General features: G+C 41.5%; 1 protein-coding gene across 1 annotated transcript; it reads right to left on the bottom strand.

Moving 5' to 3' along the window:
• Positions 1 to 632: 632 nt before the first annotated feature.
• Positions 633 to 16,486, bottom strand: LOC119722508 (phosphoinositide 3-kinase regulatory subunit 4-like). Its single transcript, XM_038192664.1, has 30 exons — positions 16,391 to 16,486; positions 15,215 to 15,385; positions 14,968 to 15,103; positions 14,599 to 14,748; positions 13,870 to 13,971; positions 13,436 to 13,626; positions 12,711 to 12,837; positions 12,406 to 12,578; positions 12,097 to 12,229; positions 11,467 to 11,562; positions 10,812 to 10,906; positions 10,504 to 10,543; positions 10,208 to 10,375; positions 9,732 to 9,806; positions 9,384 to 9,503; positions 9,159 to 9,260; positions 8,468 to 8,602; positions 8,224 to 8,361; positions 7,937 to 8,116; positions 7,257 to 7,357; positions 6,795 to 6,999; positions 5,980 to 6,265; positions 5,609 to 5,798; positions 5,004 to 5,219; positions 4,288 to 4,385; positions 3,990 to 4,094; positions 3,196 to 3,321; positions 2,496 to 2,653; positions 1,475 to 1,653; positions 633 to 1,099 (listed from the first exon to the last, which is right to left on the bottom strand). The coding sequence occupies exons 2-30, from the start codon at positions 15,349 to 15,351 to the stop codon at positions 886 to 888; spliced, it is 4,176 nt and encodes a 1,391-aa protein (XP_038048592.1). The 5' UTR covers positions 15,352 to 15,385; positions 16,391 to 16,486; the 3' UTR covers positions 633 to 885.
• Positions 16,487 to 16,793: the final 307 nt, after the last annotated feature.

Genomic DNA, 16,793 nt, shown 5'->3' with positions numbered 1-16,793 from the left:
ACAACAATATTCAAACAAACACACAAGACAACAAGACAACGTTTCTGGATATTTTTTCATCAATATCACAAATAAAAAAAACCATATTGTCAACGAAGCTGGTCAAATATATCTTCCCAATAAAATACATACTTTATTTTAGTCATTTATTTCTCTATTTACCTTTAATTTCACTAGTTCCATTATTGAACATTCACATACAGATTCTGATTGCACAGTAGAAAAGCTAAACTAAACATGGTTATACTTGTTACACATTTTTGTTGAATGTGAAAAATATGAAATAAATCTTTGTACAGTGTGTGCAACTTTTTAAATTTTTAATGAAGTATAATTACAATTACATTTGTGTTTGTGAAAGAAACTTTATGAACTCACACGTTTACGTTACATGCCTAGTGGGGACATTCCTTTGTTTTTGTGTAGTCAAGAAAAACCTGTGAAAAAAACTCATTTTACTCAAACTGTGAAAACTCTTTCAACCCAATTTTTTATTATGATTCCCTTGAGTGTTTCTCTTCATTTTGCAATGAATAAACCCAACCCCAAAATGCCTCTAAACCTTTTTTCCAGAGAGGGGGAAACATTGTGTGGACGTGGGCAAGTCCACACAATGTCGCTGCTACCTGGTTTATGTGGACCTCTTTTGTTTGGAAGTCCACACAGTGAATGTAATGCTTGTACATGGGTTCAAAATCAAGGGGCTAATTCCACGAAACTGCTAAGCTGAAACTGTACCTTAACAAATCAAGCTTGGTACCAGCCACAGGCAATGGACAATGCACACACTTTTGGCTGGTAACCAGTTTTTACTAAGCAAATATGTTCTGTGCTTAATAAATTTCTGCTCCATGTAATTTAGTCCTTGGTCTCAACACAACAGATTTACTTCCATATTTTGACCACACCATCCTGTGAAGTCGTAGCCACGGCGGCGCTGCTAGGCGATATCAGAAAGACGCCCAGATCCGTGATGACGTTACGATGACCGACGGGAACCTGCTCCGTGCCTTGACGTCCTGACTCGCCGACGTTTGTCGCACCGCGGTGTTTGTCGTAGGTCTCTACAATCACCTCTGTTCCGTCAATCAATCTCCGCCTACAAAAAAGACGCAGACACAAAATAATTTTCCAAAATAGAACTTCACAGCATTTTTGGCAATCTCTCCCGTAAAAAAAACCAAAAAAACAATTATGGAGCACAAAAATTTTGGTATCAAGACAAAAAAATCAAACTATTATTCAAAATGATAACAAAATACAACAGATCTGCTTTCAAAATGATATGAAATACAAAAACATTTGTGCTTTCAAAATGATATGAAATACAAAAAAAAAAGATGTGTTTTAGAGAGAAGCATTGATTTGAACTCTCTTTGGAGTCTAGGGACCGATTTCGCTGCTGTGCTTATCTTAAGCAAACAATTTTCGCTAACTAATGCAGAAAATGTCTAAAACCGAAGGGACTACCTACTTGTACGTGACGGCTGGTTGGATAGGCGGATCGTTGACAGACCCGGCTATGATACCGGAGTGCTCAGGATTGGTCAGACTCCAATAGCGCAGTCGCTGGTCCGAGCCCGCCGTCAAGAAACTTGGGGAGTGTTCGTTGGATGGGATGCAGTACATGCCGTGAACGGCGTGGTTGGAGGTCTGAAAGTTGAGATTTCAAACAAAAACTAAAGATTAAAAAAGTTTGTTACTGCCTTATGATTAGGATATGTGTGCCTCATGATCAGAGACCCAGGGGATTGAATTTCTGCCACTGATTAAAAAAAACCGAAACCCAAATGTTGGGACCGTTGTTTTAGTGAAGTTCTGCATGTAGCACTTTCAAAATCTAGGATATGAAAGCCCAATTCTTAAGCTTTCTTTTAGTACAAGAATCATTCAAATAACTCATGTACTTTTCAAGTTACGGAGTTTTAAACACAACCGCCATTTTAAGGTTCAGTCCACAGATCACAAAAAGGTTAGTGTTCTTTCAGCAAAACGAAAACAAATCACATAGGGATGTGTGTGAATTGTTTTGGTTTTGCTGAAAGAACGCACACCTTTTTTGTGATCCGTGGACAGAACTTTAAAACGGTGGTTATGTTTAAAATGCCTTCACTTGAAAAGTATATGAGTGATTTGAATGATTCTAGTACTAAAAGAAAGCTTATGAATTGGGCTTTCATATCCTAGATTTTGAAAGTGCTACATGCAGAACTTCATTAAACAATGGTCCCGACATTTGGGTTTCATTTTTTTTTACTCACCCTGTATGTTGTGTCCTTAGGCAAACCAGTTTACCCCAATCTGCCTCTCTGCACCCAAGGGTACCAGCATTAGCTGGTGACTAACCTTTGACAAACTGGCATCTTATCCAGTGGGAATAGAAAGCTTCCCAGTAATTACATGCCACAGAAACCGGACATAAACACTGGCCTAATGCACTGTAATATTAAACTTGAGACGGAGTTTCCTTTTTTATTCAATAGAGGGCGCTGTACCTGTGTTTGGGAGAGGGGAGGCGAAGGGCTAGCCCATAGCGTGAACTGTCTGGCCCCGGTCTCCATGTCCCACATAGACACTTCATTGTTGCCTTGCACTGCGGAGATGATCCAGGATGGGTGGTTGGGGTGCAGACTAATCCGACGCACATGAGAAGCTGATAAAAAAAATATAGAATCTTCTTTTTCAAAATTTTCTTAATTTGAATCTTAACCAAATGTAAAGCTTCACCTTTTTAACTGATGCTTCTATAAATGTCTAAAAATTCTGTTTGCGTCAACTTTGGCTGGTATAACTCACCATTTCAGAAATGGACTTATGATCCCGGACTATTTATTTATTTATAAATTTATTAATTTCATTCTTATTTTATAAGAATTTTTTTCATTCTTACTGGGTAGCCCATTCGGTCACGGTGGAATCCACTGGTCTCCCATAGGGACCAGTAAAGAGAAGACAATGTGAAGAAATTACAGTTCAAGAGGTGGGAGGAAAAGCCCAGTAGAGTATTCTGAGGAAAACCCACGGAATCAGGCAGGGACTGAAAACCCAATCCACATATTGGCCCAGGCAGGATTCGAACCCGGGTCACAGCGGTGGAAGGCGAGGAAAGTACCGCTACGCCAACCTGACTCCCTCGATCTTATCGATGCCATCCGGTTGGATGTTGTAATTTGAAAAAGACAAGGGTCAATCTACCTGTGGGATGATGCAAGGTGCTGATCGGCAGCTGGAAGCGTAGATCCCAGCAGGTGTGTGCTCCTTTGCTGGTCCCCACGGCCATCCAACACTGATGGGGGTCCACAGCGAAGGAGGTGATCAACCCTGCCAAGGAGAACAAAATAACAAGCTATATCCTCTCTGAGTGATCCCGTTTGATATTTCCCAGGTTTGCAGCATTGCTAATGTTGCTAGCATCGTGACCTTGGCATGATCCCTGGCTATCCGGAAAACAGGTTTATGGCTTCGGACTAGTGCCTCTTGAACAAGGACATTGACTGGGGAACCACCAACACAGGGCTGGATAGCTCAGTTGGTAGAGCAGCGGAACGGCAATCTGGAGATCACAGGTTCAGACCCTGCTTCAGTCAAATTTCTTTGATCAACTTTGATTAAAAAAAAACCGGAAAAAAGATAATTGAAAAAATACCCATCAAATTAACTAAATCACAAGTAAATGTTTGTAAATTCATAAAGCAAATCACAAGTCCAATCACACATCATAAGACTGTCTATTTTCAGATTTGTGTTCAGTCAAATCATAAGCCCAGTCGCAAGTAACAAGGGATAGACTTGTGATGACTTGTGATAACTTGTGACGACTTGTGATGGACTTGTGATGGATTTGTGGTGACTTGTGATTGACTTGTGATAACTTGTGATGGCTTGTGGTGACTTGTGATTGACTTGTGATAACTTGTGATGGCTTGTGAGGACTTGTGATTGACTTGTGATAACTTTTGATGGGCTAGACTACGACACTTGTTGCTTACCGTGTTTTGATTGGTTGCGGAGCCTCCATGCTATCCCTGGTGCCCTGAGATCCCAACCCACTAAGTAACCCTGGACTGTCGCGTAGGTTACCACTGACTGCGATCCTGAAGAAAAAAAATCAAACCCCCAAAAGCTGTTAAAATGATGAAGACTGATCAAGAATGAACCGACATTATATTACAGAAGATGCGCAAAATGATGTTCAGCAAAATTAATATGACATACTAGCTGGTTAACTAATTTTGATAAGCAAGGTCCTTCTGTGCTTAGCACGGTTCTACTGAGCTAGACGCTTACCTGTATCAAAGTGGGTGATGTCGACAGCAAATCCTTCCTCATGGATGTCCAGGTTAGTCTTGTGTAGCAGGCTGAATCGCGGTGCGCCGGCCTCAATCCTGACAAAGAACAATTCCAAAGTAAGTTTAGATATTGGGTCCACCAAAGTGGTAAAGTATAATGCTTCAAACTTTATTCTGTGTTGAATCAGAGATAAACTCCTATGTTGAAATATTTGCAATTTCAATCAATATGGAGTGGATTCACTTCCGTAAAATTAGAAACATCACAACAACGGGGTAACTTTGAGAATGGAGCCAATATTTTGACGTAATGAAACTTCAAATTTTTCAGTTTTCAATTTTTGTTTATTTCTTGTAAGGCAGCTTCAAAAATATTGAAGATAAACTTTGAAAGAAAAGTACCTGGACAGAAGACAACAAAAATACTTAACAGACGACGATAAATTTTCAAAGAATTGAACGAATTAATTATCTTGTCAACATGGCAACAACAAAAATACTTAATAGACGACGATAAATTTTCAAAGAATTGAACGAATTAATTATCTTGTCAACATGGCAACCAAAAAAAAAAGTTCCTCGAACAGCAGAAACCAGTTTTGCAATTGAAAAGTGTCACTGATGTGGTACTACAAAAATGAAACTGGCACAAAATCATTTTAAGGAAAACTGTGCCGAAACTTAGAAGCTTTTATTCAGAGATCTATGAGTCACCTATTGACATGTATGGAGCCATCGTCTGATGCCGAAGCGATGCTATGCGATGACTGGCAGAACGTCAGTGCTTTTATTCGTCCAGGTTGGCGGTTATAGGTCTGGCGAGACCGATTGGTGTTACTCTTGCCGAGGAGTCGCGACGTGTCCCAAACTTTGACTGTGCCGTCGCTGGAGCATGTGGCGAAGAACATGTGATCGTGGCTCAACTGAATCCTAAACAAGGGGAAAAACATGGGAAGACAGTCTGAGAGAATGATTCTACTAGGACGTTCGGCCGTGTCTAAATCTGCTGGGTAATAGAGGTATCATTACAACATCTGTGCTGATGGCCCCGTTCTTGACCGAGTGGTTCTTCGTTGAACACGATCTGTTACGAGTCCCTTTGTGGATGCTTTCAGATTGTAATTTGAGGAGCTCATCGTCCTCGAAGCAGATGCTGAATTTCGAAGGATGCATTATTACAAATAAACTTTACATGGTGGAAATAAACTAACTACCAAACTGGACTTCTGGAGTCGAAATATTTTTTTAAAATTATGTGTGGTTTTGAGAACCAAAACTTTGACAGTTTGAGTAAAGTCCCGTAGACTTTAATCACAAACCTGTTGACGGCCGCCTTATGTTCGTGCAAGTGGGCCACCAGAAGACCCTTAGGTTTCCATGACGATGGTGGAATCTTGGTCTCAATGGCTGCTTCTTCTATGAGTGTCTTGCGCGTCACGTCAGCCACGTACTGCTCTCGCTTCTGTTGAACAAGGCGACTCAGTTCCAGCTTACAAGTTGCGACAAGAGCTGAAGAAAAAAAGGAAAACATTCTAAATTTTCTAAATGTCTGGACTTGTGATTTGTTGTGTCTGGACTTGCGATTTCTTGTGTCTGCACTTTGATTTTTAATGACTGGACTTGTGATGGACTTGTGAAAAACATTGTTTGAATGCACAAATTCTTGAAGTTTAGAATTGAAAATCTTTACTTTGGATTGGCGGTAGCCTGTTCTCTTGGACCGGAGCCAACGGTTTCTTCTCCGGAATACCGTCAGCAGCTGCCTGGAGTTGAGACATTGAGATGGGGCCCAGAGTGGATAGACCCGTGGGCTGGGACTTGCCGCCTTGCTGGCTGGTCGGTCCTGGGCTCTTGGGGCCAGCGTTGAGGGTAGCCATGGCGTCTTGGGCAGGGTGGACAGGGCTGGTGGGCTGCTGGGGTGCCTTCGAGGTCCTAGCTGGCTCGCTCGTGCCAAACATGCTCTTCCATTCCTCGTTCTGGAAGGACAGAGAAAACGACTTCACGGCTAAGACAGCAGAAAGTTGATCATAATGTGGGTCATTATTTGGAGTCTGCTTTTTTCTGTGTCCATGTTACATCAGACATTATGATTTATCATAATGATGCACTCCTTAATGCAGTCGTCCTGGAAGAGTGATACGAATAGCAAACTACCTACCCAACAAATAAAAAAAAAAATTTAAAGTCGTTCTTAATGATATTTGAATGGCAAATTACAAAATACCAAGGTAACAGGGACAGGAAAAAGTCACACTTCGGACCTTAAATTTATAGAATGACCAATGTGCAGAATTCTGATTAAATTCTGTGTATTTTCTACTTTTAGTTTTGATATTTCAAGTACTATTGACATTTATTGTGTTTAAATTAATTTTTAATATGTAATTTTCAATTTTGCCAATTGGGCCCTATTTAACAGAACGTAGTATAGATCAAGGAGGGTAGTTTTACAAGGATGTTCTAAATTCACTAAAGTAATAACTTGTCAAAAAATCTTCAACTGACCATCATGGCAGGCTCAATATTGCTGGATCTTTTCTTCAACTTTCTAGGAGCTTTCTCTGAGGCGTCCGACCGTAGCTCCGGGGGTTTGATCAGATCGGCGTGGTATTTCTGGACAGGCGATTCCTTCTCCAGCGCCAGAATGTTGATGATACCTGGGATGTTGGGGTTGTCCGGTCCGGGGGAGGGCGGGGGTTGATCATTGGGACTGAAATCATCAGAAGAGGAAGCCAGGTCAAAATAACTAGAAGTTTGTCGGATTTTGTTTTGAAATCTTCCCAAGTGACCTGCTGCTGTATCAGATTTAAACTTGCTAGCCGACCACGGCAAGTTTGGCGGTACCTAACCTAGTAAGCTAAGAAAGAGGAATCTGTCGGTTGGGGAGTGAGCAAATGTTACGGATTACAGAAACAAAAATTAGTGAATTAAACAAGTTTTTTTTAAATATATTTTCTTTCAACCTACTTTGACTTGGCTTGTTGTTGTTTCATCATGATGTCCTTGAGTAATAACAGCTTGTCCTCATCAGGTTCTGTCATTCCTTGAGATTGGAGTTTTCTGAGGAGCTGCAGAGGTGGAAAATATTAATGAGGTTTGAGGTGTTGATGTTTGAGGATTTGAGGTTGTGGACTTAAGGTTTGAGGACTTTAGATTTGAGGACTTTGATATTTTAAAAACTGAGGTTGTTGGACCTTAGATTTTAGTACTTGAGGTTTGGGAATTTGAGGTTTGAGGACTTGAGGTTTGAGGACGTGAGGTTTGAGGAATGGAGATTTGAGAAATAAAGGTTTGAAGAAGAGGCGATTGAGGACTTGAGGTTTGATGACTACAGTCTGAGGACATGGAGTTTCAAGACTAGGGGTTAGAGGACTTGATGTTTGAAAACTTTTGAGAGTGGAGGTTTAAGTACTGGATGTTTCAAACATGACATTAGAGGACTTGAGGATTGAGAACAGAAAGTTTCAGGACTTAAGGTTTGAGTACTAGAGATCTGAGGACTAAATATCTGAGGGCTTGAGGTTTGGTGGCTGGAGGTTTGAGGACTTAAGGTTTCAGGACTTGAGGTTGGATGTTTTAAAGTTTGAGGACATGAGGTGTTCGAGACTGGAGAATTGAGGACACAAAACAGAATCGCACAAGCAGACCTGTGCCAGGCCGGGGCTGTCCGGCTGACTGTAGCTGGGCTTGTGACCAGGACGACAGAGATTCCTCAACAGCTGACGATCCTGCAGGTTGTCAAACAAGCTCTCGATCAGCGAGGATCTCAGGATGTAATCGTAGACAGGGCGGGGAACCGGAGGCTTCAGAACGTTCAGCAGGATTGGCTGAAAATGCAAAAAGTAAGGAAAACATCGGCTCAATTTCAAGATCAACCACAAGTCAACCAATGATTCGGAAATAAACTTGCTCCAATATGAATGGCTAATTGTACCTCCTTATCCACTTGTATGATCGGCTGCTTGATAAACGGTTGCAGAAGTGGGATCAGGTTGCAATGCACGTCGGCGATGTTGAAGTTGCCTGCGATGACGGCGATGACACCGGCTGTGCCTTGTCTAATCCACAGATTCTAAGAATCAGATCAATACAAAGACATAAATCATTTTCCTTATCTATACCTATTTTTATGAATCGGGTACAATCTCTGAGATCAGGGTATTCTGACTAGGACTTACCGGATGGCAGAGGTTGGGTACTATCTCTGAGGCTAGGTCTAAGATTATCGGTTTCTGTAGCAGACCCAACTCTATCAGACTTGTCAGGGCAGTCAAGGCTTTACAGATGACAAACTCTTCTGAGTCACACAAGCCCTGTGCAAATCAACAAACACAAATGGAATTTAACTGACAGATTAAATACAACGAACATTTTAAATACATGGTTTGATCTTCCCTGGTGATGTTCAGGATGGATGTACAGGGAGTAACAGGAAGGGCTGTTTTGGGGCAGTACAGGGAATAACAGGCAGGGGTGTTTGGGGCGGTACAGGGAGTAACAGGCAGGGGTGTTTGGGGCAGTACAGGGAGTAACAGGCAGGGTGGTTTGGGGCAGTACAGGGAGTAAGAGGCAGGGGTGTTTGGGGCAGTACAGGGAGCAACAGGCAGGGTGGTTTGGGGCAGTACAGGGAGTAACAGGCAGGGCGGTTTGGGGCAGTACAGGGAGTAACAGGCAGGGTGGTTTGGGGCAGTACATGGAGTAACAGGCAGGGCAGTTTGGGGCAGTACAGGGAGTAACAGGCAGGGTGGTTTGGGGCAGTACATGGAGTAACAGGCAGGGCAGTTTGGGGCAGTACAGGGAGTAACAGGCAGGGTGGGTTGGGGCAGTTCAAGAACTTAAGCATTTGAAAATAATCTGTAAGACTTGTACCTGTTGGATAAGAGGTTTGAGAATGAAGGAGCTCTGCCAACCGACATAAGCTGCGACTCCAACGATACTGTCGAAGAAGGATCCACGAAGATGCCAGTCATTCTTGAGACAAAAAGACAGAATTCTGATCGTCAGCAATTGTTTAGATAATTGGAGCATTTATGTTCCTTTAAGAATGCTGCTTTTGGATCACAGAAAATGAAACGCAGTTGCTAGATTTGATACCTTATCATTGAGGAAGGTGATCATATGAGACAGCAGGACGTCGTTAGCCTTCTGTCGACCGAAGAACACACACAGCCTTGTGATGCCGTTCTCCAAGAGAGTCTGCTTGACAATGTTCTCCTGTTTGACGAATGTACACAAAATATGCTAGCTCAAAGAACTCCATTACAAAAAGAAAAAGAAAATGACCTTAGCACAAATTGAACCAGTAACATTTGGGTTATCATAATACTACTCTATAAACTGAACCATCTGTCTAGACCTTTAGGATTAGAGCCTGCATCATTTAGAAATCACACTGTTGCTCTACCAACCAAACGATTATTTCAAGACTGTTCTGAATTTTACCGTGTCGCTGAGCAGGGTGACGACTTTCTGCTGGATCATGCCGTGTAGATTCTGTAGTTCGTCATCATAACTGGCCTGAAATAAATGAAAAAGTGCCCAAATTACAGTTCGAACTTGTGAAGATTTTTGATGCCGAGGCATGTAGCCAGGATTTTGGACCCCTATTTGAAAGTTTCAAGAAGATTCCTACCAAATCGGACAAAAAAATACACTGCATCTGAATGACATACTTGTATATTGTTCCAGGACTTTCAAGTCCTGGAAGAGAGAAAAAAGAAGTGTTTAGCTCTTTTAGAACTGGGAACAAAATAACTGCATATTGGAAATGTTTTTCAACAATTCTAAAAAAATTCATTCCGACTTCCTGACCATATCTAGTTTTTAGACTACATCTGTATACAAAGCATAAGAAATGTCATCACATTTAGTGACACAGACTCTGAGCAGACAATTACGTTTCGTGCTGTTTGTTGTACCTGATATTGGACGTTAGGGTCTGGCACAGAGTCGGCCTGCGCATCTTGCGTTGATGTGTGGTCTAGCTGGACCATCTCCAGAAATCGCAGTGCTGTCTCTGCCAAGACGGCAATGTTCTCTGCGTAGGCTACGCGGACTAGGACGATGTCATCCTGTGGTAGGTTTGCCTGGAACAAAATGAAAACACAAACAAACTTCATTGATAATCCACAGTTTTCTTGAAAATCACAAGCCATTTCAGGTAGCTTTACACTCTTGTAAATGAATCTGCCAAATTAGAAGTGACAATACTCACCAAGTTCGGAAGAATATACTCTGGAAAAATATTGGCATCGCTGCAAAAAATACAAAATATCCTTTTATTACAATTTCAAACACTAATTTTTCCACAAATTTTTTTCCAACATAATTTTATTTTTTACCAATTGTGAAAATTAAAGTGACCGAAAGATTTTCAAATTTGTGAAAAGATCCAAAGTTACTTAGGATTACCCCCAAAAATCAGCATTAAATGCAACGATTAGTTTGGAATACTACTTATCTTCTGGGTCACCTAAATGCAGAACATATTTAGCATAACAGATTGTCTGCAATCCTGCTTACCTTCTGGGTACTGAGTTGACGATGGTTAGTGTTTGGCTTAGAGTTCGGATGGCCTCTGCTCTCACTCTGGGGAAGGGATCGCTAATAAAATGAACCTAGGATGGAAAAAACAACATCTTGAGTCGCTCCATTAAGCCAAGATGGTAACATACAGTGTAATCTCGATAAGTCAAACTCTGATAACTCAAAAAACTGTTAAGTCAAACAAAAACTCCATTGCCTTCAGCAGTATAACAATGATATACAACCCTGCTTAACTCAAAACTCTGCTTAAGTCAAATTTTGAACCTTCCCCTTGATGTTTGACTTATACAGATTTCTCTTTTTGTACATTTTTAGAGTGAATTTCCCAGGGTTACAAAAAAATTTCATAATTAATCCACAGTTGTAGATGGTATGAGTCTCATTTTAATTTCTTTCAAACTGTTCTTTAACTATTTCAAGACGAATACCTTGCAGTGACGTACTGTTTTTCAAGAGAATATCTAAAATTACATACAATTACAAACAATAAAACAAGCCTTTGCAACATCAAAAGGAACATATAAAAAATTCTTAGAATGGCTTAAAACAGAACAAAACTGCCGGCTTGATAATTTGGGCCGAGTTCATGCAAATAAGCTTGTAGATTTGTAAAGAATGAAGATCATCTCACCATGTGTGGAATGATTCGGTCCAGTATGAGATCGTCAGGGATATGATGAGCAATCATCAGTAGGATCTCCAACGCAGCTAACTTGGAGATGCAAAACTAAGAAACACAGGAAAAAATCAAGAAATACTTTGAATTCTACTGCCAATTAAACAGCCATGCAGCAACTGTAGTGTACTGAGTAGTGTGGTAGAGTAATGTTTAACCCTAACTCCCTAGGTATTTTTGCTAGGAAGCAACCTCCATCCAGCAAAATCCTCCAACTGCCTCCATGTAAAAATAGCATAAATTCCTGCAAAATCCTCCGTTATTTCTTGAAAGTTGTCCTTGGATAGCTGACCACTGCCTCAATCCTGTAAAATCCTCCAGCAATCACTGTCAGTATGTTGGGGCAGAGCCAGTGACATTCTGGAGCAGTGAGGAGGATTTCAAGTATAATATAGGCCTAAATTTATGCACGGCTGAGCATAAGCAACACAAGGTCCGGCCCAAGACCTTGACACAGTGCATACTCCAAAATCAGCAACACAATTTTGCCATGTAGCCTCAATCCTGCAAAATCCTCCATTTTGCAAAGAGGATTTGGGAAGATTAGGGTTAACACAAAACTTAAAAACATGATGGCACATTTACCTTGAGCGTTCTGAGGCAGGAGGTGACAAGAGACAAGACGATAATCAGCCCGTTGTTGTTGTCTTTGCATCCGTCTTGCTTCTCATCAGAAGAAGAGAGTGTCTCAATGATCTTACCCATGTCTCTCTTAAGCCTGGAGAAAAAAAAGAATATGACAAGACAATGTCGGACTTTTCTTAATGAACTGGGCCTCAAGGAAGAAGCATCATTACATGTAGATGGTTTAGGCAAAAGCCTGCAATTCTGAAATATGCCAGTGAATTTGAGCCACAACTAGGGCCAAAAATGGCTCCGAGGTCCGGCTTTTACCTTGCGATTTTCTCGTCTGATGGAAGGATGGGGATACCAGCGAAATCTCCCAGGAAGACCTTGAGATAGCTGTAGAACACATCGGGGAAAGCCTTGGTCTTCCACTGCTTCAAATACTCCTCTGCAGATAAGCGCTTGGATGGATCCTTTTGTAGCATGTGTTCTACAAGAGCCTGAAAAAAAGCACCAAAAAGTTGATTCGCTCCTTCAATTTGTCATATATTTTACATACAGATAAATTTCCTTCAACAAACTTAATTTGTCTCTTTATGAAAACAGTGACGACTTCCTTTTCAGTCTCATACCTTAATGCTGGGGTCCTCTATTTTATTCAAGACGGTGTCTGGACTGTAAGTTCCGTTGCAGTAGGCAAGAAGTTGCGACAGGTCGAAGGGGGCGTGGCCTTCCGTGAACAGCTCGGCAATCACGCAGCTGTCAAAAGAAAAAAAAGCTGATGTGATATAAGACAAGATAGAACAAGGTTTCCCTAAAAGTTCACAGGTAATGTGTCTTGGAAGCTTGAAGAAACCTAGGGACAAGACGATGAAGAATGGTCCAATTTTATAGGCGGGAGAAAAACACTGAAACATATTCACGGAAAATTTTCTGATTCAGGCAGGGACTGAAAAGCCAATCCACGTGTGGACCTGAGAGGGAATTGAACCAAGGCCACAGAGGTGGAAGCATGAGGAAAGGACCACTGTCTATTAATATTAAGACTTCTAAAGTTTGGTGGGAATTTGTGGATTCAGTATGCAAATACTTCACAGAAAGTGTAGAACAGGTACGCGTAGGTTCAAATCCAATCCAATGATTGCTTTGTGTCCTTGGGCATGACACTTTGCCACAACTGCATCACCCTATCTAACTGCAAATCGGGTACTACGCAAATTGGATTGCGTCGATATGCTCCTGAGCAAAAACTCAGTGATACACAGTAAACTCTGCCAACGATCATTGGCCAGCTTGTCAGGGGTAATAATAACGTTACCCTCACATCCAAATTAAAATTCATTGAGATTTTTCTTACCCAGTTGAGAATATGTCCATTTGCGGAGTGAGTTCTCCTCTCTTCAAAGACCCAGCATCCAGAAGCGAGGTGTCCGACGATTCAACGGTCTCCGACTGACGCATGCTGCCCTCTATGAAGCGTTCTGGGGCAATGTAGCAGGTGCGACGCCGGGAGGTGTCAAAGAAGAACGAAAAATCAGCCGGATTGTCCTGGGAAAATGTCAAACGGCCAAAAAAATGAATCATTAACAATTTTAAACATTGGGTAACCTATTAGAAAATCCATCCCCAAGACAATTCCATCAATGATAATCAGGGTAAGCCTCGTCCGACTTACGTGGCTACGGCTTGAAATTACACACGGGTCTATGGGAAGTGGCTGCAGCCGCTACCATAGGGGCGTGTGTAATTTCTAGCCGTAGCCATGTAATTCAGACATGGCTTTATACTCACGGCTGGCAAGAAGGTGGGCTTGAAGCTGGCAAAGTCTGTCAGTAGAACCCAATTCCAGCCGGTAACCATCACGTTTTCGCTCTTAATGTCACCATGACACACCTGCAAGGAAAGGAATTGAGATGGACTTGTGATTGACTTGTGATCGGCTTGTGATGGACTAGTGATGGACTTATGATCGACTTGGGATTGACTTGTGATGACTTGTGATTTGCTTGTGATTTACTTGTGATGGACTTGTGATGTACTTGTGATGGACTTGTGATGTACTTGTGATGGACTTGTGATTGACTTGTGATTGACTTGCGATCGACTTGTGATTGACTTGTGACTGACTTGCGATTGATTTGTGATGACTTGTGATCAACTTGTGATTTACTTGTGATGGACTTGTGATGGACTTGTGATTATCTTGTGATTTACTTGTGATTATCTTGTGATTTACTTGTGATGGACTTGTGATGTATTTGTGATGGGCTTATGATTTACTTGTGATGGACTTGTGACAGACTTGTGATTTACTTGTGATTGTCTTGTGATTTAATTGTGATGGACTCCACTTGTAGTTGGTCAGTCCATCACAAGTAAACCACCGGTAAATCACAAGTCCATCACAAATCAATCACAAGTCATTTACAGAAGCAAAGAATTATATTCTTAAAGATTCTCTCAAACAAAACTACAAGACAGATCCCTGAATTTTCATGAAGACCTCTGGGGTTTACTTGCCTTGACGCGATGGGCCTGGTTGATAGCACACAGCAACTGGAACGCTATCCATTTCTTCTCGACGGTGTTGAGAAACGGACGGGTGCTGATGCGATCGTAGAGATTGTTGCGGATGTACTGCCGGAACAGCAAGGCTGCTTTGTCCGATAACTGTGAAAATAAAGACCAATCACAATGAATATGTGGCTGGATCAAGCAAAACAAGTCTTTTTTCACTGAGCCATTTTATTTTGGTCTTCATTTGGACATCTTCACTCAGTACGACGAAGGTGCTGTTGGGTTCCAGGAGAGTGCAGAATTTTTTATTACAAATTCAGGACCATCCTAGGAAAAATCTCCAGGGAATGAGGTGAAATCTGACAGGTTTACCGTGCTCCTGAGGAAGGGAAGACAGTTGGAGGAACTACTCAGCCTATTCTTGATCTCCTCCAGCTTATCCTTGTAATATTTCAGGGGCAGCGACGGATCGTGGATGGCGAACACCTTGACGACAGCAAGACCCTCTCTGTTAAAAGTAGAGAAAATATAACGATTGTGAGGTAAAGGAACCATAACAGCTGCCAAAGTGTCAGAATACTTCGGGCATTTTGAGGAATTTTGATTCCGAGAAACCTACTTGTACTTCGCCCGTGCGACTTTGAAGAATCGGGTGCTTCCGAGGCTGGTATCAAATTCATAGTCTGTGACGTCCGTCAGGTAATGCTCCACAGGAAAGATCTGTGAGGGCGCTATACCAGTCAGCTGATTTCCCATGATGCATTTCCGACTGATAAAACTAAAAGACCAACTGGAAATATAAAAATATAAGAACATCGTGATATAGGCCTACATTTTACAGTTTTTTTTCCCCAACACCGTTTTTAGGACTATGTGGTAAATAAAATCAACAATTTATACCTGAATATTTGAAGTTTTGAAATGTGAGATAGGCCTACTATAAAAGTGATAAAAGCCTAAGGCAAAGGGAGAAAGTACATGTACTAGGTTTTTGTGTGTGAATTTTTAGGCCTTGGCACTGGGCGTACTGGTCACTGGAAGATTGGGAAAGATTTCCATATACGAAGTTCACTCAACACCCTGTGTACAAACCCTATGAGATTGGACTGAAAAATTCTAAGTGTTTTCTAAGAAGATGCTTGTATTTTCTCACTGCTCAAATTGACTTTGATGACATGAAATTGCTATCTGGGGGCTTATTAGTCAATACAGAGGAAAATTAGTGAACTTCGTATATGGAAATCTTTCCGGAAGATTGTTATTTGTTTAGTACTAGGCCTACTTAATATGGGACCCCTAATAATATTATAAACATTCATTATTTGGAAAGAATGTTGCAACCTGACGCTACTTCAGCGGTTGTGTACAAAGTCTATGGAGAGTCAAGAAAGATTTCCAAGTATTTCCCAACCGAATTGGAAATGTTTCTCAATCCCAGATTCATGTTTTATCATAATTTTTGCAATGAATGACCTTCATTGAGATAATATATGAAGAAAAAGTGGCGTCAGGCTGCAACGTTTTTTTCCAGGACCCCTAAAAATAATAATTGTATTCATCGTTTAATTTCTTTGCAAGACAAAAACAAGAGAAACAAAAAGATAAACAATGAATGAATGATCACGATGTCTTCCGAGTTCTGGTTCTGCAGTTCCTGGGCTAATCAAAATCAGTGGCGCCTCAATTTCTTAGGTTTCAATATTGTAAACTCAGGGATATATCAATCAAAAGATCACACAAGACTAACGACTACAAGAGGTAAAAACAAGCCCCGTTTTTTTACAGATTCGTTTACCTTCTGAAGTTCTGTTCTGATTTTACGCAGAACCAAACATGCACAAAACAAACGGGTCAGATTCCCTGTTCATCGACTACGAGTACTGAGTTCATCGTTGAGGGATCTGCCTACAAGATGACAGTGCTAGCGCCCTCCGTTGTCAAGCTATGCCCAATCAAGACTTTCGCATTCCTCCCCACTTCGCTCGTACCCCCCGCCCCCCCCCACCCTTTCGCTCGTACCCCCGCCCTCATGGGCGTCGCGGGGGGGGGGGGGGCAAGGGGGGCGCTTGCCCCCCCCCCCCCCGGAAAAGAAAAAAAAGGAAGAAAAAAAAAAGAGAAAAAAAGAAAAGAAAAAGAGGCGCGAAGTCATAGTGGTGTCAATTTAATGAGTTGGAGGGGGGCAAAATGTCCCTGCCCCC

This window comes from Patiria miniata, unplaced genomic scaffold (genome assembly GCF_015706575.1).
Source record: "Patiria miniata isolate m_02_andy unplaced genomic scaffold, ASM1570657v1 HiC_scaffold_15, whole genome shotgun sequence".
Lineage (NCBI taxonomy): Eukaryota > Metazoa > Echinodermata > Asteroidea > Valvatida > Asterinidae > Patiria > Patiria miniata.
Note: the sequence above shows the minus strand (reverse complement) of the source record. Positions and strands in the feature narration are given on the sequence as shown.